This window comes from Oenanthe melanoleuca, chromosome 5 (assembly GCF_029582105.1).
Source record: "Oenanthe melanoleuca isolate GR-GAL-2019-014 chromosome 5, OMel1.0, whole genome shotgun sequence".
NCBI lineage: Eukaryota > Metazoa > Chordata > Aves > Passeriformes > Muscicapidae > Oenanthe > Oenanthe melanoleuca.
Genome location: NC_079339.1, coordinates 58,608,659 through 58,632,755, shown reverse-complemented (window position 1 = coordinate 58,632,755; position 24,097 = coordinate 58,608,659). Strand labels below are relative to the sequence as shown.

General features: G+C 51.3%; 1 protein-coding gene across 6 annotated transcripts in view; it reads right to left on the bottom strand.

Moving 5' to 3' along the window:
* Positions 1-660: 660 nt before the first annotated feature.
* TRIM9 (tripartite motif containing 9) overlaps positions 661-24,097 on the bottom strand; it is a 58,294-nt gene continuing 34,857 nt past the window's right edge. Inside the window, exons 4-13 of one of the 6 annotated variants that reach the window (XM_056493474.1) lie at positions 23,562-23,672; positions 21,861-22,014; positions 19,187-19,344; positions 17,911-18,049; positions 13,695-13,883; positions 10,944-10,985; positions 9,929-9,952; positions 7,696-7,999; positions 4,876-5,038; positions 661-2,332 (exon numbers count right to left, since the gene is read on the bottom strand). In XM_056493474.1, coding sequence (XP_056349449.1) covers positions 2,270-2,332; positions 4,876-5,038; positions 7,696-7,999; positions 9,929-9,952; positions 10,944-10,985; positions 13,695-13,883; positions 17,911-18,049; positions 19,187-19,344; positions 21,861-22,014; positions 23,562-23,672 — 1,347 coding nt within the window. In that variant the 3' untranslated portion in view covers positions 661-2,269. The remainder of the gene's footprint in view (positions 2,333-4,875; positions 5,039-7,695; positions 8,000-9,928; positions 9,953-10,943; positions 10,986-13,694; positions 13,884-17,910; positions 18,050-19,186; positions 19,345-21,860; positions 22,015-23,561; positions 23,673-24,097) is intronic. The other 5 variants (XM_056493475.1, XM_056493476.1, XM_056493477.1 and 2 more) reach the window with 5 other exon arrangements.

Below are 24,097 nucleotides of genomic sequence, written 5' to 3'. Positions count from 1 at the left end.
AAGGACACTGAGGGGGTGAAGGGAAGTGAACCAGGGGCACAGTGGGGGTGTCTTGGGTTGCAACACAGGATGTGGCCAGAAATGTGAATTCTGTTCCCATTAACCCAGGTGGGGCAGTGCCCCTGATCTCCTGGCACACATTATCTGCTCATGGGCCATCTTTAAACCAGCTGGGCAATCATCTTTATCTTCCCACAGCCCATCCTCCCTCCAGGAGATATCTCCTGTTCATGGCCAGTGAGTCCCAGTGCATGACTGATAAAATTCCATCATCCCACTGGGAGATGCTCCAGCCAGGGGAGCAGCCAAGCCTTTCCTACCCAGATAAAAACTGAGATTTGGGACACCAAGGCACCTTCTTTCCACTGGATCCCAGAGGAAAACCAGACCTTTGCACATCATCCCTGGAGCTTCAGAGGAAACTGCACCTTCTCCAGGAGCACTGCTCCAGCTGAACCACATCTGCCCCTGCAGGAGGATGCAGCCACCATTGAATGGGACTGTGCCAACACCCTGACTGACTGACGGGTGTCAGCTTGGATTCTGACTCTGGCAGGGTTGGGATTGTTCTGTGTAATACTGCATTTCTATTTTAATTTTCCTAGTAAAGAACTGTTATTCCTAATTCCCATCCTCTTTGCCTGAGAGCCCCTTAATTTCAAAATTATGATAATAATTTCAAAGAGAAACTCCTGCCTTTATTGGCAGACACCTGTCCTTCACACCAGGACAGGGGGTGAGATGAGAAATGAAGCACAGAGATGCTCTGGGAGCTCTGCCCTTCTCTGGTAAAAGTCCTTTATTAGAACAGCAAACGTGACACCGGTGGTCAGTACAGCGGCTGTGTGCAGCTACCATCGCGCAACGGGGACGACGTCGTACAATCACTGGGACTCTAAGAAGCACCATGAACACCCTAAAGAACGGGGAATGACAGCTCAGAGAGAGAGAGGAGCCGGGTGAGCCGGCCACAGAGGCTCCTCAGAACGCACCAAGGAGCTGCCCGGCGTTGTCCCGCAACACGGCTCTCCGGCAGCTGGAGGAACTCCTTGGTGGGAGTCAACGAGATAGCACCCATCCAATAAATTAGGAAAACTGAAATGCTGGAGCAACACGGGGATGAAGGGGGCTGTCCTAGAGGAGGGCACGCTGGCAGGGAATGGGTTGTTGATATTTACACTTGTCTTTCTGCTGGGCCGGCGCTGCCGTCGCGCCCCGCCCGGAGCTGGGAGCGATCCCGCTGCCCGTCCCGGCTCCGCAGGGGACAGCAGGAGCTCTGGGCTCGGCCACGGGGCTGGCACCGCTCCTCTCCTGCCTCTGAATTACCAGAAAGTCAAGCAGGGGATGGAGGCTGACGGGAACTGCTGCGGATTCCTGAGTGCGTGGCAGGGCTGTGGCCAGCTCTCCTTCCTCCCCCACCCCATCCCCACCCCCGGGCTCTGTCAGACCCTCACTGCAGAATGGATTCTCCGGTGATTGGAAGGACACTATCAGTTGAATTTAAGGCTAGGCTTTATATGGCAACTATAAAAAAATAAACACTAATCTCCAAAGAGCCAGGAGGGCTCTCTGGTCTATGGCTGTGGCGCATTGCTGGCACCAAGGTGTGGGTTTAGGTTGGGGATGGGGGGGTGAGAGCCCCCCCATGGCATTCAGCACCCGACCAAGGGTCTGCCAGCACCCAGAGCACCTGGGGACAGGATGGCCACCCCCTGCCCCGCAGAGACGCCCCAGGGGGACAGGGGACAGAGTGGGGTGTTCTGGTCAGGACATGGAGACTGACTGGTAATCCAGGACCCACCTCTACACATGACCGAGGGTGCTCTGCAAGAAAGGCCACAGGGGAAAGAAAGAATCCTGCAAAGTAACCAGGCTGGCGTGGGCGAAGCGTTCCCGTGCTGGGGTCCCTCCGCTGGGAGGGGAGAGCGACACGGAACTGCCCCATCCCCAAAAACCCCAACTGAAATCAGGAAAACCAAACCTAAAAGCAGACACAGGAGAACAGCTCAGGCTACCTAGGTACTTCATCAGCCAAAGAGAGCTAAAGAGCGAAGCGCACACACACAGGACAGCGCGGAGGCCGGAGAGCGGAGCGGCCGAAAGCCGGATCTTCCTTCCTCATCTGCTTCTCCAGCCAGAGGCTGAGCAGGGATCTGGTGGCCCAGCAGGGATCTGGTGGCCCAGCAGCTGGGCAGGCTGGCCTCGTCCTGCAGGAGGGAATGGCTGGCTCCTCTCATCCCAGAAGAGGCAGCCGGCTCCGGGAGCGTCCTCAGGGCATGGCCGAGCGCGAGGCGTAGAACTCGGGCACGGGCAGCCCGGTGTGCAGCGTCACCTGCAGGGACACACACGGGCTCATGGCTCCAGAGTGCTGCTGGGACAGCTCCTGCCTGGCAGCTGCCACTCTGTCCCCAGAGAGGGCAGGAGCAGCACTGGGGACAGGCAGGGTGTGAGCGGAGATGCAGGTGTCCCCAGAACTGTGGCAGTGCCTCCATCTGGCTTGTTCCTCTTTTCTGTGCTGCTGGAGTGAACTGGGACTGCTCATGCCAAGCCCCAAATACTCCCAGCTGGCTGTGTACAAATCCCACAGCTGGCTGCCAGTGAGGTGGGACATGGCAGGAGTTGGGTCTTTGTGAGTGGGGGGCTGAGGGACAGTGAGAACATTACAGGAGATCCTGGAGAAACCCCTGAGCTGAGTGGGGATGGGGACAGAGAGGGGACAGGGACAGTGGAGGGGATGTGGCTGATGGCTGGTGGGAGGAGGGAGCTTTGTGTGGGGAAGCTGAGCAGCATCAGGATGTTGGGATAGGGCCATGCACTGGTGAAATTCAGTTCCCTCCACAAATGCTTTCATTTGGAAGAATTCTAAATTCCCAATTCCTCCTTTTATTGCAGCAGCAGCATTTTCCCCCCCAGATACAGATTTAAAGAAAACTGTCTAAAATACAGTGATTCCCCTCCTAATTAGAGTTGTTTTCAATTAGGGATATACCTCTGAAGAAGCATAATAAATGGCTTGGCTTAATTAGCAGCCTTTTATCAGCATTCCATCGGATTTCTGTGCTGTCAGGGGATTTAGACTCTGCCTTGCCCAGGGAACTCACAAAGCCAAGGGGCTCCAGAAATTCCTTGTCCCTTATGGGTGTGCAGAGGACTGAGGTAGGAATTAAACCCAGCACACAGCAGGATGTTTTTACCACACCAAATTAATACAGCACCTCTAAACCCAGCATAGACAACATGGGCAAGGTTGGGAAATTGCCACTGCCTTGGTGACAGAGCAGTAAACTCTGGATCCTGATGGACACAGCAGAGCACGTCCTAATTAATGGATCCTGAATTTAGAGAGGTCAGTTGGTGTCTCTGCCCTTGCACAGAGGTGATCATAAAATCCTAGAATGGTTTGGGTTGGAAGTGACCTCAAAACCCATCTCACTCCACCCCCTGCCGTGTGCAGGGACACCTCCCACTATCCCAGGTTGCTCCAAGCCCTGTCCAACCTGGACACTTCCAGGGATCCAGGGGCAGCCACAGCTGCTCTGGGCACCCTGTGCCAGGGCCTGCCCACCCTCACAGGGAAGAATTCCTTCCCAATATCCCATCTCTTCCTGCCCTCTGGCAGTGGGAAGCCATTCCCTGTGTCCTGTTACTCCAGGCTCTGTTCCAAAGTCCCTCTCCAGCTTTGACCCTGCCAAAATACTCAACACCCTGAGATGATCCATCATGTGCAGTGTCCCTGGAGGTGCAGGCAGTGGCAGGGGGGATGTGCCAAAGCCAGGCTGTGGAGGATTCCCTGGGACAGAGGACAGCAGGGATGTGATCAGTGAGAAGGGAAATGAAAGGTGGAAATACCAGATTGGCTCAGGGTGTCACCGCCTGGGCATGTTGAGGAGAGCTGAGAGCTTGGGAGAGAGGGAGAGAAGAGGGGTTTGAAATGTCCCAGAGGAAAACAGGCTTTGGAAGGTGCCCTGCTCCCATCCAGGACCTGGGGAGGCTCTTGGGAAGGAGCATCACAAAACAGAGTTACCAAACCCCATCCCAGGGAGGGCTGGAGAGCTCTGGGGGGAGGAACCTGGAGCCAGGCTCCTGTCCTGATTCTGGACACTCACAGGTGCTTTAGGGCAAGTTTAGAACCCTCCTGCTCCTGAGCAATGGCACTGCAGTGACAGCAGCATGAGGAGAGTGTGACAGCAAGGAATGTGTGAGAGCTGGGAATGTTATTAACACATGTTATTACTGATTTATGTGTTTTTTCTGGACCACCAGTGAACAGTGTTACTGCATCCAATGGAACTTGACTTAATATGGGTTTTTCTCTAAAACTTAATTTTGCTTGCAACAACTTATGGCTTGGAAAATGAATTGAACAGACACCTGAATAACCTAACAATGCATTTTTGCAATGTCCAATCAAAATATTCTTTTTCAATGGCAGATAAATAATTTTAAAATCTTTGCCTGCCATTGCTAACAATCTTGCTCTGGCCCTGATTATGATTTGAGCTGTCACTTCTAACGTTGTAAAAATTGCTTTTGGAGATCTGTAAGGTGAGAAAATTAATTTGATTATTAGCAAAATATTATTAGCAATTAGAATTGCTAATTAGAATAATAGCAAGATATTATTATAAAGCAAATTTGATTATTAGCACCTTGGCTTGAGGTGTCCCATTGAAATATGAGACTACACAACTGCATTATTTCTCCTAACTCTGCAAGAAGAATGGGTGTGATAACAATGTGTTTGTCTTTGTTGGGGAGCTTCAGCAACTTTGTCAGGAGATTTCTCAGAGATTTGATGCTGCAGTCTGCTCTCAGTAAGCTGAGAAGTGGTTCAGGTTGGTGGCTGGGGATCCCCAAGCTGCCTGCCCCCCGTACCTGCACGTTCCTGTTGAGGCTGACAGCGGGGAAGAAAAGCCCCTCCAGGTTCTCGAAGGCCACGGGCCCCTGCTGGTCCTCGTTGATGGAGAATGTCAGAGTCCTCCTGGTCAGATCCAGCAGCACTCCCACCGTGGCACCCTTGGTGATCCCACCCTCGGTTCTGGGGGAGGAGAAGGGGGGTTTACTAAAATAGGAAATACTAAAATCCTCAACTCTGAGGGACAAAAGGCTTTGTAACAGTTCAGAGCTAGAGAGGGAATGTTTAATTCAGTGCTGGGCAGCTCTGTGGGGTCATCCCCAAAGTTACAAACAATTCCAGAGTCTATTTATTTACAAAAGTTTTGAGTGTTTACATATTCATAACACCAGCACCTCCCATTCCCCTCCTCCTATGATAATTAAGCATTAGTGTTTTTTTCTCTTAATTGGGTCTGTGGTCTTTTTTATGGGGAGGGGTTGTGAGAAGAGGAAGTAAGGTGAGTCTTTCTCATCCTGAACTTTCAACCCCTCCCATGGATGACAACACAAATGGTCTCTGGGAGAACTCCAACTTCCTCCCTCTGTGACTTTTCAATTGGTTTTGAGGTGTAAAAGATTTCCAGTTGCCTGTGTTCCTTTAGTTTCTCCTTTTCTCATTGCAAACCCAGCTGAGCAAACATAAAAATGACAAGCAATTAATTATTTAAATCTCAGGTAACCATCTCAAGTCCAGCTTCTCTTAATTATTTCCAGCAAGGCCTATCTATCTATCTGCTTCAATTAATTCCAGCAAATCTTTTAGCTAAAATCTTAACTTTTCTAAAACCAGTGTCTCAAGGGCAGTGGCTCAGTGTCCCCTGTGCTCCTGGCTCAGGCCATGGAGCTCAAGGGCTGATGATGGTGAACACCACAGCTCACCCAGGAGCCAGCCCATCACCTGCTGCAATCCCAGCCAGGCTCTTCATTCCTGGGAACCTCCTCCTCCACCCTGCCATGGAGCTGCTGTCCTCTTGCCATGATGTCCCCAAGGGAAAAGCCACCCTGAGAGCAGCCTCAGCCACACAACCATGGGAGAAAGCACAGGGAGTTGTGAAGCAAAACCTGCTGATCCAGCAGGGAATGGCCCTCAGGGCTGCAGGAAGGTGAGCCCTGGCTCTCCCCAAGCAAAGTCCCCAGTCCCATGTGGACATGAGCAGCAGCTGTGGCACAGGGATCATGGCAATGAAGTGCAAGGATTTGGCTGTTACTAGGAAGGGGATGCCAACAGCAAGAGTCAGCATGGAAACAGTGATGGAAGGCAGGGAAGGACTCCTGGAACCAGGCAGGGCCTGATCCCCACCTGGGGAAGTGTTGGGAAGGATGAATCAGGAAAACCTTATCAATATGATTGCCTAGCAAAAGATTTTGAGAACATGGAAACCATCAGCAAGATAGAAATGAAAGCAGTTTTCAACTAAGTGGCTGAGAGCAGCAATGTGGATGCTTGAAGATCTTCTCCCTTTGTTTAGATACCACCAGTTGCTGCAAATACCAAAGAGCAGCAGAGACCCTCTCCAGGCATGACAGGAAGGGTCCCAGATAAGGTTTAGAGATAAGAAAGCAGTAAAACATGGTGATGTAGCAATTCCTATAGGTGGCATGAAAATGTTAGAGAATTTGCATCTTGTATTAGATTGGTTGGTGGAAATGAGAATATTCAACATAGAAGATTTATTGTGTTGTAAATGGGAAAATCACTCTCTTACCTCTCTTACTTCTCTCTCTTATCTCTCTTTCTGCCCTGCTCTGAGCTGTGGCTGGCAGCTCCTGCAGGGCCCTTTTAACCCACACCCTATGTAATAACCTGCAAACATCAAGCCCAGAACACAGAGAGCTCCTGAGTGTGTCCTGACCACCATCCACCCGAGGCTCCCAGAGGGAAGGGCACATCCTCCAACAGAGCTGACCAGGACTGACATCACCCTCCCTGTGGACACCTGCAGGTGCCACTGCCAAAGCCACAGGGCAGAAGCCCCTGTCCATGCCCCCTACTGTGGGAATCCAGGGTGTTCTTGGCTTCCCTGGATGCCTCCAGACCCAGGCAGGGGGCTCAGAGGCCTTGGCACAGTGCCCAAGACCCCTGTGGGTTTGATTTCAGTCCCTAGGAAAAGTTACCATCATTACAGGAAGAATTACAAGTCACAAAAAATAAGTAGAGCATAAATTAGATTGTTATAAGGTAGAAAAGTGAATTTATAAAATTGTTTATGATAAGGGGCTCAGAGCTAAGATGGAGGAATTTGGGTGTGGTATGTCTTTCCTTTCTTCTTCTTGGTGGCATCCATCTTTTGGGTTAGGATGGCACCTCTGGATTGGTTTGGGAGAAAGCTGGACAGGGCAATGTAAGGGTCATGTATTGGGAAATAACTGTAAACATCATGTGTGTAATTTATAGTATAAAGGATAAGACCTGACCAGAGGGCAGGCAGTGTGCCTCTGACTGACCTGCTAGACAGAGCTCTGTTAGTCAGAGAAAGAATTCCTTAGGTAAGGAAGAATAAACAACCTTGGAAACCTCAGAAAACAGCTTCTGACTCTTCTTCACCCAGTATGAAGAGGTATCCACACCCCAAATTCTCCACCTTGGCCACGTGTCCCTTACCACAAACATCCCCAAAAGTCTATTTATCTACGTTCTAACAACCTGATTTGGTGGCTTGTTTCCATTCCCTCTGTGTTGGCAATTTGAATTCAGCGTCTGAGACACCAGAGGTCTTTGAGACCATTGCCAGGGGGGTTCTGAGACCCCCAAGAGGAACACTCTGGACTCCCACAGTCACCAAGCACAAGGAGACCCACCTGTTGGTGTGGGAGTTGTTGTGCATGAACCAGCTGCGGTTGTTGTCCACGTACATGGCCCAGGCCTTGTCGTCCTTGCCCAGCATGGCGTCCTTGAGCACGTCGAGGCGCGCCACGCCGAAGGCCGGGTCGGGGTGGTTGTCGTAGCGGTCGATGGACAGCTCCCAGTAGTGCAGCCCCTTGGAGAAGCCCGTCTTCCCCAGCACCACCCTGTCGTCGTAGCTGTTGCACGTGACCGTCAGGTTGTCGTTGGAAAAGATGATGTCGGCGTGGGCCGAGGAGGGGTCGAAAGAAAACCAAGCGACTGGAAAGGACAAAAGTGCAGGGTTAGAGCAGGGGGGACATGGAGGGGAGGGGAGACATGGACAGGGCATGCTGCATGCAGGACACGGAACTGAGGGACAGGTTCCTCCACTGAGGGACAGGTTCCACCACTGAGGGACAGGTTCCACCACTGAGGGACAGACAGGTTCCATCACTGAGGGACAGACAGGTTCCATCACTGAGGGACAGACAGGTTCCATCACTGAGGGACAGGTTCCTCCACTGAGGGACAGACAGGTTCCATCACTGAGAGACAGGTTCCATCACTGAGGGACAGGTTCCATCACTGAGGGACAGGTTCCTCCACTGAGGGACAGACAGGTTCCATCACTGAGGGACAGGTTCCATCACTGAGGGACAGGTTCCTCCACTGAGGGACAGACAGGTTCCATCACTGAGGGACAGACAGGTTCCATCACTGAGGGACAGGTTCCTCCACTGAGGGACAGGTTCCATCACTGAGGGACAAGTTCTACCACTGAGGGACAAATTCCACCACTGAGGGACAGGTTCCACCACTGAGGGACAAATTCCACCACTGAGGGACAGGTTCCTCCACTGAGGGACAGGTTCCATCACTGAGGGACAGGTTCCACCACTGAGGGAAAGGTTCCATCACTGAGGGACAGATTCCACCATAGAGTGAAAACTTCCACCATATTGAGGGACAAATTCCACCGTGGAGGGACAGCTTCCATCACTGAGGGACAACTTCCACCACGGAGGAACAAATTCCACCACGGAGGAACAAATTCCATCACTGAGGGACAGCTTCCATCACTGAGGGACAATTTTCACCATGGAGGGACAACTGCCACCACTGAGGGACAGATTCCACCATAGAGTGAAAACTTCCACCATATTGAGGGACAAATTCCATCACCAAGGGACAGTTTCCACCATGGAGAGATCTTCCACCACTGAGGACAACTTCCATCACTGAGGGACAGCTTCCATCACTGAGGGACAACTTCCATCACTGAGGGACAACTTCCATCACTGAGGGACAACTTCCATCACTGAGGGACAGCTTCCACCACCAAGAGACAGCTTCTACCATGGAGGGACAACTTCCACCACGGAGGGATGCTCTGAGCTCCTGTGGCTGCAGCTGCCACTGTGCCTGTGGTTTTATGGCCAGGACTTGTAGGAGTTTTGCTCCCGCTGCTCCTTGGCTCCCAATGTCTTGGCTCGTGACCCTGCAGGATCCTCAAGGTCTCCTAGAATTTGGCCCTTGCAGGAGCTGTGATCCTCACCAGATCTCCAAGCTCTAACAGAGTTGTGCAATCATGGAGTGTTTTGGGGTGGAAGGGATCATAAAGCCCATCTCCTTCCAACCCCTGCCATGGGCAGGGACACCTTCCACTATCCCAGGTTGCTCCAAGCCCTGTCCAACCTGGCCTGGAAATGTGATTTACTCTCAGGACCAAGTGTTGTTTAATTTACAGAGTCAGGTTAGTGTGGGAAGGGGACTGAGGATCAGCAGATAAACTCTGTGTGTATTTAAGGGCTGTTCTTGGGAACCAAAAGCACACACACACACATCTTCATTTACTGAGATGCCACATCACACCACGAAACCTCCCTGCCAAGCAACGAGCCACACCTAAGACAAGAACTCATGGCAAGGCTGGAAAATGCCCCAAAACCTCCAGGATTCCTTAGGGCTGCTGGTTTAAATGCACAGGACTTGGTTACTGCAAATCTGACAGACAGGGACAGAGGGACAGGCATTCATTCCCAAGCCACCAGCCTGGCTCCCCAGGTGGTTTCCTCCAGCTGAAAACATGAACTGACACATCCACAGAACACTTGAAGAATAAAAAGCCTGGTGTGAGAGGACTGAGTGTTTTTTGGAAGGTTTCCCAGCACAGCTGCCATGCACGCGCCGCGCTCGGGGGAGCCGTACCTGCCACCATTTTTTTAATGTCAACTGTGGTCATTCCCAGGGAAAGGCATGAGGGAGAGAAAACAGAGTCAGCTTGGGCAGGGAAAAGGAGGAGAAAGCATTGCTGCTTGTCTGTGACTCCAGAGCATGGATCTGTTGGGGTTTGGGATCAAGGTGGGAAGATGGGCTGGGGATGAGAGGGGGCAGGGTCAGGAATCCCACAGGGCTGCAGGATCCTGCTCCCAGGGCAATGAGCCTTGCAGACAGTCTGAAGAGGACAGGCAAGCAGAACCACCTTGCTTTAATTAGCTGCAGAGGGGCTAATTGCATCCAAGGCATTTAGCCCACGTTCAAGTGCCTTAATGAGCAGGAATCATGGAACCATGGAATGGTTGGGGTTGGAAGGGACCTTAAAGATCATCCTGTTCCACCCCCTGCCATGGGCAGGGACACCTTCCACTGTCCCAGGCTGCTCCAAGCTGATCTTGGACACCTGCAGGGATCCAGGGGCAGCCACAGCTTCTCTGGCACCCTGTGCCAGGGCCTCACCCTCCCAGCCAGAATTCCTTCCTAATATCCAACCTAACCCTGCCCTCTTTCCATTTAAAAGAGGAGGAGAGCAGAAGGATCAGTTCTTAAATTACAGGGCCACTTCCAGAGCACTGACCTCAGGCTTCTCTTTAAAACCATGTGGGGGAAAACCAAAATGCTTTTACATCATCCAGCAATCACAACTTCTCCAAATCTGCCTCCTGCTCAGGGAGTCCCCATCCCTGGAGGGATTTAAAAGCCACGTGGATGTGGCACTTGGGGACAGGGGTCAGTGGTGGCCTTGGCAGGGCTGGGGAATAGCTGGACTCAATTCTTAGAGGGCTTTTCCAACCTCAACAATTCCATGATTCTGTCGCATCCAGGAGTGCTCTGCAAGCAGTGTATGAGCAAGAAATGCTGCTCAGTCACCAAAGAAAAGAGAAAAAAGCAAAAAGAATGAAGCAACATGCAGTAGTTGCCAGTTAATTGTGATTAAGATACTTGCCTAATTGGGAGTAAGGCGATCCTTGTGTGTCAAAATTGCATCCTATAAAGAGATACTACATTTCACACATCACAGCTAAGGAACAACAACCTCCTGACAAACATCGTGAGCACTTCATTGTTAATTAAACATCCAGCAGCCAGGGGAGGCCTGATTCATTAAAAAGCCAGAGGGCACATGGAGGGGTGGCAAACACAGCCTGGGAGTTTGAGTGTGGACTCTACAAAGTCTGACTGCTCAGGATGCCAAATTATTCTGCTTTTCTCCAGGAAAGAGGCAGGAAATTTTAGCCTTGGTGGAGTATCTTGGCTGCTTGGTAAAGATTCTCTAAACTGCCAAGCTTAGGGGTTTGTTCTCATTCAGGAATTTTTCCTGACCTAGGAGCTTGTCCTGACCTAGGGGCTTATCCTGTTCCAAGAGTTTTTCCTGACCTAGGAGCTTTTCCTGATGCAGTAGTTTTTCTTTACATGGAAGCTTGTCCTGATTCAGCACCTTGTCCTGATCCAGGAGCTTTTTTCTGACCTAGGAGCTTGTCCTTGTCCAGGAATTTCTCCTGACCTTGGGGCTTGTCCTGGTCCAGGAGCTTTTCCTGATCTAGGAGCTTGTCCTGTTCCAGGAATTTTTCCTGATCTAAGGGTTTGTCCTGATCCAGGAATTTTTCCTGATCTAGGAGCTTGTCCTGTTCCAGGAGTTCTTCTTGACCTGGAAGCTTGTCCTGATCCAGGAGCTTGTTCTGACCTAAGAGCTTGTCCTGATCCAGGGGCTTGTCCTGGTCCAGGATCTTTTCCTGATCCAGGAGCTTGTCCTGCCCTAGGGGCTTGTCCTGATCCAGGAGCTTGTTCTGACCTAAGAGCTTGTCCTGATCCAGGGTTTGTCCTGATCCAGGGGCTTGTCCTGGTCCAGGATCTTTTCCTGATCCAGGAGCTTGTCCTGCCCTAGGGGCTTGTCCTGATCCAGGAGCTTGTTCTGACCTAAGAGCTTGTCCTGATCCAGGGTTTGTCCTGATCCAGGAAATTTTTCCTGACCTAGGGGCTTGTCCTGATCCAGGAGCTTGTTCTGACCTAGGGGCTTGTCCTGATCCAGGAAATTTTTCCTGACCTAGGGACTTGTCCTTGATCCAGGAGCTTGTCCTCACCAGGAGGAGAAGCCAACACAAAGCCCTGCATGGGACAGCACTGACCAGGGGGCTGCTTTCAGGGTGAGCCCTGCCCAGCTCTGTGCCTGGCTGTCCCTCCTCCCTGGGTGCTGGTGGAAGCTCCAGGCTGTGCTTGAGCCAGGAGGCTCCTCCTGAGGCTGCTTTAATGAATCCTGCCCCGTGTCCCGACTCCAACACTGCTTCTCCAGCTCTCCTGGGGGACACACAGACCCTGTTCTGGCCTCCAGGCCCCCGTGTTTCCCTGTCCCCCCACCCCAGGGGCTGCAGGACTCCGTGGTGCACACCCAGCACGGACACAAAGGAAGGAACGTCCGTCACAAAACATGTTGGAAGCCATCAGCTCACAGCAGCACGATGAGAAACCAAACATAAAAAAGCACAAAGAAAAAAGGAAGTTTGCAGGGTCCCCCCACCCAGGTTAATCTGGAAGGGTCATGCTGCAGCATTCCTCATTCAGTGTTATGGGATGAAGTCAAACAATCGGGGGCCCCCATTCTTCCAGGGCTGACACTGGGGAATCAGCACCTTTGGAGGGGGTAAATCCACAGTGCTGGAAGAATCAGGGCCCAGGATCTTTAGCAACAGAAGATGTGCAAAGACTGGTTAGAAAACAGCTCTGAGAGATCCCTGTGGCTCCCTGCTGGCTGCCCAAATCCATCCCTGGCTCTGCCTGACCTGCCTGCATCCCACCACAGCGATTCTGGGCACAGGGATCAGAACCAAACATTCCTGGGGGCTGCCAGGAGAGGGAGGAACCACAGGAGTGTGTCCTCTGCCCTGCAGGGAACAAGGCTTTGGGATGGTCCCATCTGGGTTTGGAAAAGCCCAGCCCAGTGCTCAAAGCTGAGCAGAAGAGAGCCCACGTCTCCAGGCCTAAGTTGGGCTGGAATCACAGAATCCCAAAGTGGGTTGGGTTGGAGGGGACACAAATCACTTCACTGCACACCCCTGCTGTGGGCAGGGACACCTTCCACCATCCCAGGCTGCTCCAACCTGGCCTGGAACACTTCCAGGGATGAGGAATCCACAGTCTCTCTGGGGAACAAGCCAGACCTTGCCTGCATCCAGACTCACTTCTTTCTTCAGAGGGGCCTAGATTTAATCAACCAAACTAATTTCACAGACCAAATCTCCCAGCAGAGGCTGCATTTCCTGGTTGTATTAGGAAAGGAAAGCATGGGGATACCCTGATAGGTTTTACCCAGGGAATGTCTTTTTTGATTATCCCTTGACACCAGCTCAACACAAACTAGAAATTAGAAATCTTCTAGAGGGAAGTGCCCCTGCCCATAGCAGGAGGTTGGAAGTGGATGAGCTTTAAGGTCCCTTCCAACCCAAACCACTCAGGGATTTCTGATCACCAAAGGGTTCAGCCTTACCAAGAGCAGCACCCAGGTGAGGAATCACATCAGCCCACACCTCACACTGGCACAACTGCAACACCCCCAGGAGAACCCCAGCACTGACAAACAGAAAGAACCCCCACTGCCATCCGCATGTCATGGGAAAAAAAACAAACACAACAGAACAAACAGAGAGGCTGGAGATGCCCAGAAGCACAGACCAAGAGGCAAGGCCAGAGGTGCTCAGCTCACCGGCTGAATTCAGGGACTGTAAGGAAGAATGCAAGCTCAGCTGGTGGGCCGAAGATCTTAGCTCAAAGTAGGATCTCCCCGAGAAGCTGGGTTGCAGATTAAGGGTGGAGGAGAAAGGACTCATCCTACGCAGCTGCGATCTTTCCAAAGGCACTGGAAAAGGGAGGGTCTGTTCTTCTGACTGCGTGTCTAAACGTAAGATCAATGCAAACTGCACATCAGAACTGGGGTCTCTGCTGGGCAGCATCGCTCCTGAGCCCCAGCTGCACCCTGCAGCTGAGCATGGACCCTGGGCAGCCCAGAGAGACCCTTCAGGGCAGCCTGGCAGCGAGGAAAGCATGGTCATCTTCCCAAGTGTCCCCTGACAGTGAGGAAAGCACATTCATCTTCCCAAGTGTCCCCTGACAGCAAGGAAAACATGGTCATCTTCCCAAATGTCCCCCTGACAGCAAGGAAAACATGGTCATCTTCCCAAGTGTCCCCCTGACAGCAAGGAAAACATGGTCATCTTCCCAAGTGTCCCCTGACAGTGAGGAAAGCACATTCATCTTCCCAAGTGTCCCCTGACAGCAAGAAAAACATGGTCATCTTCCCAAGTGTCCCCTGACAGCAAGAAAAACATGGTCATCTTCCCAAGTGTCCCCCTGACAGTGAGGAAAACACATTCCCCATGTCCCTGTGTCAGAGTGATAAATTCAACTAGATTTTAAAGGGTGGGGTCCTGCACCTCTTCACAGTTAGGCACCTAAAAAAATTCACAGGTTACTATGCATGTGTCCCACTGTGCTTTAACACATCCCAAACCTTTTCAGTGCACAATAATCAGGGGTGGAAAACCCAGCTGGTGATATTTTGCAGGGCTGTGCTGGGCTCTGACACCCTAAAAACCACCAAGCACCCACCTTACTCAAGGGTTGTTCGGGAGGTTGTGTTCTTGGTATCCCTTTGTACCTGTCAAAACACATCTGAGCCTTACAGCAAGAATTTAACTTGTGGGATTCACAGCAAAAACGTCAGAGCAGAGGGAACTCTTGGTTCTGGTGGTTTCTGTTCCCTGCTACCACAAACAGTCACCTCCAGCAGTTTCTTCCCTGACCTTTTCCAGGAATATGTTAACATGAAAATGTAGAATCTACCATCCACACATTCACACTGTACCCCCAGCTTTCCCAGCTCTGCTGTGAGGATGGATTGAGCTGGGAATTGTGTTAAAACAGATAAAAAGGGAACATTTCTTTGCATGCTGTAACTTCTGCAACTCGCTGCTGCTGAGGCTGTGGAAGCAAAGGGCATCAGTGGGATCAGAGGAGAGAAATTATTGCACAACAACCAATTAACAGAGCTCAAAGTTAGGGAGGAACAGCTCCTAACCCTACCAAGAGTGAGAGGAATTACTACCAGGAGTAGCTGTGCTCATGACTCTCCCTAATTAGCCCCTCACCTCCCTGTAGCTCCTTGCAGGCTGTTCACCCTTTCCAAAAGGCTCAGGGTCACCCAATGGATGGTCAGGAATTTAAAGTTGGGCTCCAGATGAGGAGCTGGGATTGAAAGAAAAGGTTCTAGTTTGGCTGGGGGAGGTGGAAGCTCTGTGCCTGAGAGGCACTGCTGAGCTCCACTGCTCCATCTCCAGCTGGAGGGAGCTGGTCCTTCATCCTGACACCCAGATTGCTGGGCAGAATGTAGAAAGAGCCTGCAGGAGATTGGCCAGAGGCTGGGAAATCTGCTGGGTGAGGGAAAACCAGGAGAGCAGGGGCTGCCCAGCTCAGGAAGGAGAAGGAAGAGGTGGGAGAGAGCCCAGGGCTGCCACCAGCCAAGCTTTGGGATGTGTCTGGGTCACCCTGGAAACTTCCAGGCTCACTTCCCAGCACACAGCTGAGCTCCATCCAGGTGCTGGAGAAACAGAGGTTAAGGCAGAGCCTTGGGCTGAGATGTGACAGAGCAAGAGACACTCCCAGGGATTGTGTGGAACAGCCCAAAATCAGCTCAGGAGGGGACACAGCTCAAGGGAAGGCCATCACCTTCAACCCTTGCTGTGCTGGCCACAGGGATCTTCCTCCCTGGGCAGCCCCAGCAGATGGGAAGGGCTCTGGAGCACAGCCAGGAACCAGCTTTGAAGAGTGCCCTGCAATAGTTTCTCTGGCATGAGCAGAAGCTGCCTCTCACCACAGGAAGGTGTTCCTGCTGCAGACTCTGTGTGAAAATTCCCATGGGATTTCCCACCAGTGCTGCCTGGGGCTGTTCAGGACCTCAGAGACAGCCCCACACACATCCCCTTCTTCTCATCAGGAGCTGAGGCCCTGCAGGACCCTTTGCTCCCCACTACCCCCTGCTCACAGAAAGCAGGAGAAAGGCTTCAGTTCCCTTCCACAGGCTGCAGATGGAGATCTCATGGGCCAGAACCACAAACCAGCTCTTGAACACCAGAATTTCTTCCATCAGGACAGCCACATTCAGAGAGATGTTCTCTTCACATCCAGCCCGTCCCTTCTTTTGTCCTCCCTTCCCACACAACCACTTTGCAGGAAGCTGCAGAGCTCAGCTGAAGGGAGAAGCTGAGCCTACTTCAGACAAAATAGCTCTTAAAAAGGCCTGATGCTGCTGTAAAAGGCAGGAATAAAAGCCTCACCAAGGGCTGGGATGTGAGAGGCAGCTCTATTCAACAAGTCACTCGGATATCCGGGAGCTGCACACACAGATGTGATTTATTTCTCTTGGAATCCAAAAGAGCTCTAAGAGCACAAAATGCTCCAGGCCTGTTTGACTTTTTTTTTTTTTTTCCCCCCTGTTTCTTTCTGTGCTGGAATAACAAATGCAAAAGCTCATTGGAGTGAAAAGACTGAATGAATGCAAGGAGAGAGGAATTTCTCCTTGGGGGCACAGACCAAGCACAGCCCTGCTGGGACCACAGCAGCTGTTTTCTCCCAGATTCCTTTGTAATTTGGAGCTGGGCTTGAGCTTGGCTCAAGGTGAGAACACCTCTGAGAGGAAATCAAAACTGGGAAGATCACAGTGAACTCCTGGCTGGGACAATTAAAGCCCAGCTGGTTTTGATGAGGAGATTGTGTCTCAAATGTGTTGTGTTGAATGAGATGAGAAGTCAAAGCTCTGCTGTCTCCTGCTAAAGTTTGAGTTGTTGACCTTCAGGCTTTGGGAGCAGTCCTGGCCAACCTGGATCCAGTTTGTCTCATCTCTGGTTCTCCAGAGGAATTTCTGCAGCTTCTTTGTTTGCAAACAGGCCCTGATGTGTCTCTGGCAGAAGAGCCAAGGTCTCTGTGCTGTGACCTCCCTGCCTCTCCTGTGAGAAGCTTGTCAGAGTTTTGCTGTCTGCTCTTCTGAATGAATCTCACTCCTTGCTGACCTGCCCAGGCTTCCAAACTGGAATGGTGATCTGCAGGCAGCAAGAGAAACACTCTGCATGGCCTTGCTCTGCTTTTGTCTTCTATTTTTTCAGCAAAAATCCCATTTTCCTCCTTGCTCAAAGCCCCCAGGGCTGCTGTGTGGTAGGAAAGCTCTCACCCTCCTCCCACCCCCAGCAGCCCCACGAGCTGTGTGTGCTCCCTTCTGATCCCAGCTGCCAGCCAGCTGGATGATGCTGGGAAAAAACCCTCACAGGGCTTGGAAAAGAGAGATTTCTATCTGGGAGCAAGGAAAAGGGATTCCAGCAAGCGTGGAGAGCTCCCAGAGGAGGGTTTTGTGCCTGGCTGTGGGGCAGCAGACGTGCTGCTGGGGGCTGATCCCTTCCTCCACAGCAGCCAGCCCTGCCACTCTCCACCTGCATGTCAGGAATAAACCAATTTTCCACAATGGATTAAGTGCCTGGTGTGACAAATGTGCTTAAAGCCAGGCAGGAGATTCCCCTGCAGCCTGCAAGGGAGTGTTTAATATTCTGAGTGCTGTGGGGGATGCAGATGATGCTGGGAGGCTCCTGAGCATCCCTGGCTCTGACAGGACACCCACACTGCTCCCTGTCCTGCACTGCCAGCCCTGAATCCTGTGCTCATGGTACAATCAGGAGCAATGCAGGCAGTGCTCTGCTTTAAACAGGACCAGCAAAAACATCTGAGCCTCCCAAACCTTTTGTAACCCCAAATCCAAACCCCTGCAAAGGAAAAGGGTGAGAGGGAAATTCTCGGAGCGCTCTTGGGGACTCCTGGCACAACTTTCCCTCTCTGGTGAGTGCTGGTTCCTGCAGGGGTGAGCTGCAGCACTTCCTTACCCTCTGAGGTCTGCAGGACCAGGGTCTTGCTGTAGGGGCTGACTCCTGACTTGTTGAAAGCCTTGACCCGGGCGCTGTAGGTGCTGTTGAAGTGCAGCCCATCCACCGTGCACATGGTCTCCTTGCCCACATACACCTCCTGCAAGGCAACACCCCCAGTCAGAGCCAGCCTGGGAATGGCAGGGCTGGGAAACAGCCCCAGGGCTCAGGATGGATGGATCCCACCCTGCTCTGCTCCCTGAGAGCTGGACAGGGCTGGGCAAAATGGGGTTTGTTCCTCTTGGGCTGCAGCAGCAGGAGGAGAGGGGGGTTCTGCTCAGCTGAGATCCCACCTGGAGCTCTGCCCCCAGTCTGGGGCTCCAGCATCAGCAGGAGCTGCTGGAAAGAGTCCAGAGGAGATCCTGGAGCCCCTCTGGGAAAGCTGGGAATGTTCACCTGGAGAGGAGAAAGCTCCAGGGAGAGCTCAGAGCCTCCAAGAGAGCTGGAGAGGGACTGGGGACAAGGGATGGAGGGACAGACACAGGGAATGGCTTCATCTGGGTTAGATGGGATATTGGGAATTGGGAATATTATTTGACCTTGTTCTCCCCCCACACCCAGCCTCCTCTCCAGGTCCCACCCATGTCACCTCTCCTTTGCCTCAATCTGCTCTGGCTCCTGCCTGCCTGAGCTCCTTGTGGATAAATTCAGAGTGCAATGGGCTGGTCCTGTGCCTGCTCTCAGTGGATGTGAGCATGCCAGGATAATTATTGCTGTGTCGGATCACAGAAAAATCATATTTTAATTGTGTAATTACAGCAATTTAAAAGCCCTCAGGCCTTAAAACACCACTGCTTGCTGGCAGCTGGCAAACCATGAGGCTTTCATGGCAATTAGCATACCTTGCATGAAATATTCAGCAGCCTAAAAATATGGACCTTTATGGAATGCTTTGGCTTGGAAAGGACCCTAAAGATCATCTTACTCCAATCCCCTTCTACTATCCCAGGTTGCTCCAAGCTCCATCCAACCTGGCCTTAGACACTTCCAGGGACCCAGGGGCAGCCACAGTTTCTCTGGGTAACAAAAGCTTCAAATTTTCTTTGAGTTTCCAAGTCAACTTGGCCACTGGAAAGGCACTTGCACCCCCTCAAATCACCCCAAAACCCCACAGCTTGTCTGCACCATCTGCTTCCCTGGGCAGCAGGGAAGAGGGATTTGCAAAAAAACAGGATGAGGGACAAATTCTCATTGGCAGGGAGAACATCCCTTCCCTTGGGCTGCCCCAGGCACCTACCCTGAACTGGCCACCGTTGCCATCGTCCAGCTCCAGGATGTATCCTTCCACCTGCACCGTGGACAGAGGGGGCTGCTTCCAGGACAGGGTGGCACTGTTGTTGTGGGTGCAGCACTCCTCCAGCTGCAGGATGGGTGGGGCTGGCACTGGGGAGGAGACTGATCACCAATTAGTGCAATTACTGCAGCCCTGGGGGTGCAGGCTGCATGCCCTGCCTGCTGGGAGGGCAGCTCAGGGTGCAGGGGAGGAAGCAGAAAGGATTGTTCTCCCACCAAATTCCTCCCTCCCACCAGCCTGCTGAAGCTTTTCTGCTTTATTCTCATTTTCTAATTAATTTTGGAGAGTTTGCACCTGTTTTGAGCTGCCTGGACTTTTCATGGAGCCAGTCCCAAACCTGGGATGTTCTCCAGAATCCTGGGTCTGGATTTATCTGCTTTTCCATTCAATAAATTCACTGCAACAAAACTGGGGGGCTGAGTACCCCCTTTGGCTCCCACCAGCTGCACAGGAGACAGAAAGGACTGCAAAGGTTTATTTCTGCTGTGTTTGGGCACCTCCCCATGTCCCACAGCCCACCCCTGCTCTGAACAGCACAGGAGAAGTGACAGGGAGATGTCCCCTGACACATCTCTCAACAGAGCTGCACCATCCTCATCCTCACTGCCCAAAGTGACAGGAGCCAGTGGAAACAGACATGGAGAACCCAGACAAGATGGGGAGGATGCCTGGGAAGAAGCTGAGCTTGTTGGCAGAGGCTCAGCATCCACGCTCTGTGACTCCTCCAGCCCCAGGAGGATCCTCCAGTGGGTGTGGGATGCCTTGTACCTACTGCTCACTGCTCTTTATTGAGGTCCCAGGTGTTGCCCTTCCTCCCCTGGTGCTGTGACACAGATTTGGGATGCAAACCCAACCTTTGCAAGTCTCCAAAACCAACAACTGATTTCCACAGCGAGGGTGAGCTGGGGGAGGAGGAGGGATTTGGTAAGAGGAGGGTGGGTGGCTAAACCAGCAGCACATTTGCTCTTATTAATTAAAAATAACCCTCTGGGCTGAATTGCAGAAGGGAGGGCAGGAACACAGGCATGTGGAACAGCAATCCAGCCCTCCCTGGCTTTGCTACCCAAAAATATTCCTGACATTTCCAATTAACAGCCTGGCTAACGAAGAGCAAGCACGGGCAGCTCCTCACTGCAGCCAGCACCAGCAGGGGATCAGCTGAGGATGCTCCTTGTGGGGACAGAGGGTGGCCAGCATCCTTCCTGTCCCCGGCCACTGGGACACCCTGGTGTGTGCAGACAGCCCCTGGGCCAGCAATTCCAGCTGGGATGGCAATGAGGGCAGTGCCAGACCTGCAGCTGGTGGCTCTCCCTGCAGGCAGCTGAGGGTCCAGCCCATGGTCAGCGTCCCCCTGAGCCCCTCTGCATCTCCGTCAGCTTCCCTGGGCTTGCAAATCCCAAATTTCTCATGGGCTGCATGTGTTGGGTTGATGTGGCCAGAAATGTGAATTCTGTCCCATCTGTTGAACTGGGTGGGGCAGTGCCCCTGATCTCCTGGCACACATTATCTGCTCATGGGCCATCTTTAAACCAGCTGGGCAATCATCTTTATCTTCCCACAGCCCATCCTCCCTTCAGGAGGTATCTCCTGTTCATGGCCAGTGAGTCCCAGGGCATGACTGATAAAATTCCATCATCCCACTGGGAGATGCTCCAGCCAGGGGAGGAGCCAAGCCTTTCCTACCCAGATAAAAACTGATATTTTGGACACCAAGGAACCTTCTTTCCACTGGATTCCAGAGGAAAACCAGACCTTTCCACATCATCCCTGGAGCTTCAGAGGAAACTGCACCTTCTCCAGGAGCACTGCTCCAGCTGAACCACATCTGCCCCTGCAGGAGGATGCAGCCACCATTGAATGGGACTGTGCCAACACCCTGACTGACTGACGGGTGTCAGCTTGGATTCTGACTCTGGCAGGGCTGGGATTGTTCTGTGTAATACTGCATTTCTATTTTAATTTCCCTGGTAAATAACTGTTATTCTTAATTCCCATATCTCTGCCTTAATTTCAGCCCCTTAATTTCAAAATTATAATAATTTGGAGGGAGGGGGTTTACATTCTCCATTTCAAAGAGAAGCTCCTGCCTTTATTGGCAAACACCTGCCCTTCACACCAGGACACTGCAGCAGCCCTTGGTTGGAAGGAGAAGAAGCACAGAGAAAATGGGGAACAGTGAGGAAATTAAAGCCAAAATGATGATCTAACACTGAGGTGAGGAGAGGGAAGGCAGGGCCCAAGCTAAGTGACCTGGCTCTGTTTGGAGGGACATCTGGCCTGTGACAGATGCTTCTCAGCACTGAGATGTGAGCAGAGGTTTGGGAAAACCCTTGTGCTGCTCTCAAAAGACCTGCAGAGCTCTTTCCAATGCACTAATAACTTTGTCAGAGCACTTTTTAATGCCCTAATAACTTCTGAATGCAGCAGGATTGCTTTTCCAGGCAAAGCCCATCTCCTGGCACCCTGCTCTGGCACAGAGGTGCAAACCACACAGAACTCTGGCTCTGGGCTGCTCAGTCTTGCTGGGAGAAGATCAACTCTCCTTTCCTTTTCCCTGTGTGGAAGCTCCCAGCAGGAGCAGAGCAGGGCTGTGGGAAGGCACTGGAAGGATGCTTACCTTTCATCTGCACAAAGTCCAGCTGGTGGATGGACTGCAGCAGGGGGGCATTGTCCAGGTTCAGGTCGAAGTCCGTGGTCATCCGGGGGGTCAGGGTCCCCTTCCCCCACTGGTCCTCGGTCAGGTGCACCCTCCTGATGAGAGCATCTGAGATCTGTGGGGCAGCAGCAGCTCAGCCAACCTGGATGTGTCCCTGGCCCTGGCCCACCCTGCTCTGCCCCTCCCCATGATGTCACTGAGAGCCACAACCAGGGATTTCGGGTGGCTCTTTAAAATGTTCTTTATTCTATCACCTGATACAGCAATTTATTGAGTATTGTAAATGTTCTTTATTCTATCCACCTGATACAGCAATTTATTGAGTATTGTAAATGTTCTTTATTCTATCCACCTGATACAGCAATTTATTGGGTATTGTAAATGTTCTTTATTCTATCCACCTGATACAGCAATTTATTGAGTATTGTAAATGCTGTTTATGCTATCCACCTGATACAGCAATTTATTGAGTATTTAAAATGCAGAAATTTCCATGCAGAAATTTTTCCTAATATCCAGTCTAAACCTTCCATACAGCAATTTATTTAGTATTGAAAATGCAGAAATTTGTCCTAATATCCAGTCTAAATCTTCCATACAGCAATTTATTGAGTATTTAAAATGCAGAAATTTCCATGCAGACATTTTTCCTGATATCCAGTCTAAACCTTCCCTGAGGCTGTTTCCTCTCATCCCATCCCTTGTTTCCTGGGAGACTTGGGACAACATCACTGCTTGTGTGAAATGCCATGAAACACTTTCCAGAACAGCTCCAGGATTTTAGGGAGCAGCCATTCCTTGCTGCTTTTATTGTGTGCAGATGCTACAGCAATTATCAGGTTGTGGGTGACAAGAGCCTAGCCCACAGATTTTTCAGCCACAGCTGTGGGTTCATCTGAAATCCCTCTAGTTCTGGTTACAATGCATTAGATATTTTTATTAGATTATTATTTCTTATATTTATAATATTATTTTATTTTAGATATTATTTTTAGATATTTTCCTTTTAATACATAACAACCAATCAACACCTTTACTATTACCTACAGCCTATCATAACTACTAAAACAACCATAAAATTACCAATTTTCCAACCACAAAAAGTTAGTGTGTTACAGTTGAAGCTACAGTTTTCTTCCAGTGGAAAAAATGTTGAGATTTTTCTTTCTACTTGCAACATGGCATTTTTGTTTGCCTGTGAAATTTTGCTTGGTAATAACTTTTTTTGCTTGAGGTGGATTTATCTTTTGCTCTGAGTTATAAAAGCCCCTTCCAATTCATTTTACCTTTTGGCTTCTTAGTTATCTTAGTTACCTAGCAATTTTTTCTTCTGTATCAAAACCAATTTTTTCTTCTGTATCAAAACTTGCTATTTTTTTTTTCCAGATTTTACATTCAAATACTTTTCTGTTATACATGGTGTGATCCCTGCTCCTGAAATCTCCCTGCCTGCCCCTGCTCCTCCCTGCTGTGACCATGGGGAGGCAGATCCCTGGTTTTGGGGATCCCCAGCCCTGCTGTGACCATGGGGGTGATCAGAACATTCAGATCCCTGGTTTTGGGGACCCCCAGCCCTGCTGTGACCATGGGGATGATCAGAACATTCAGATCCCTGGTTTTGGGGACCCCCAGCCCTGCTGCACCCCCAGGCTCAGCTCTGACCTGCAGGAAGCCGCTGGGGTCGTTCTCCTTGATGACCTCCAGGCAATATTCCATCAGCCCCGTGGTCTGGCGCAGCTTCACCGTGCAGTGGGAGATCTGGTCCCTCACCACCTGCAGGGACAAGGACAGCAGGGTCACAGGCACTCCAGGAACAGCCACAGCTGCCCAGGACCCACACACTCAACTCCTGATCTTTCAAATCCTGGTCAACAACAACACAGAACCCCAGTGAGTTTTTAAGGTCCCTTCCAACCCAAACAAATCTTGTTCCACACTTTTCACTATCTCAGGTTGCTCCAAGCCCCATCCAACGTGTCCTTGGACACTTCCAGGGATGAGGAGTCCACAATCTCTCTGAGCAAGCTTTGTTCAGCCCAACATCATTAACACACATAATTATTCAGAGCAGGAGGGCAGCTCTGTGCCCTGCCTTTAATTAAGCCAGTTTCCACATGGCAGCTTGTGAGCTCTGTGCAAAGCAAATGCCAACTTGCCCAGACCCACAGCTACCCTATCCTCCCTGGCTCTGGGGCAGC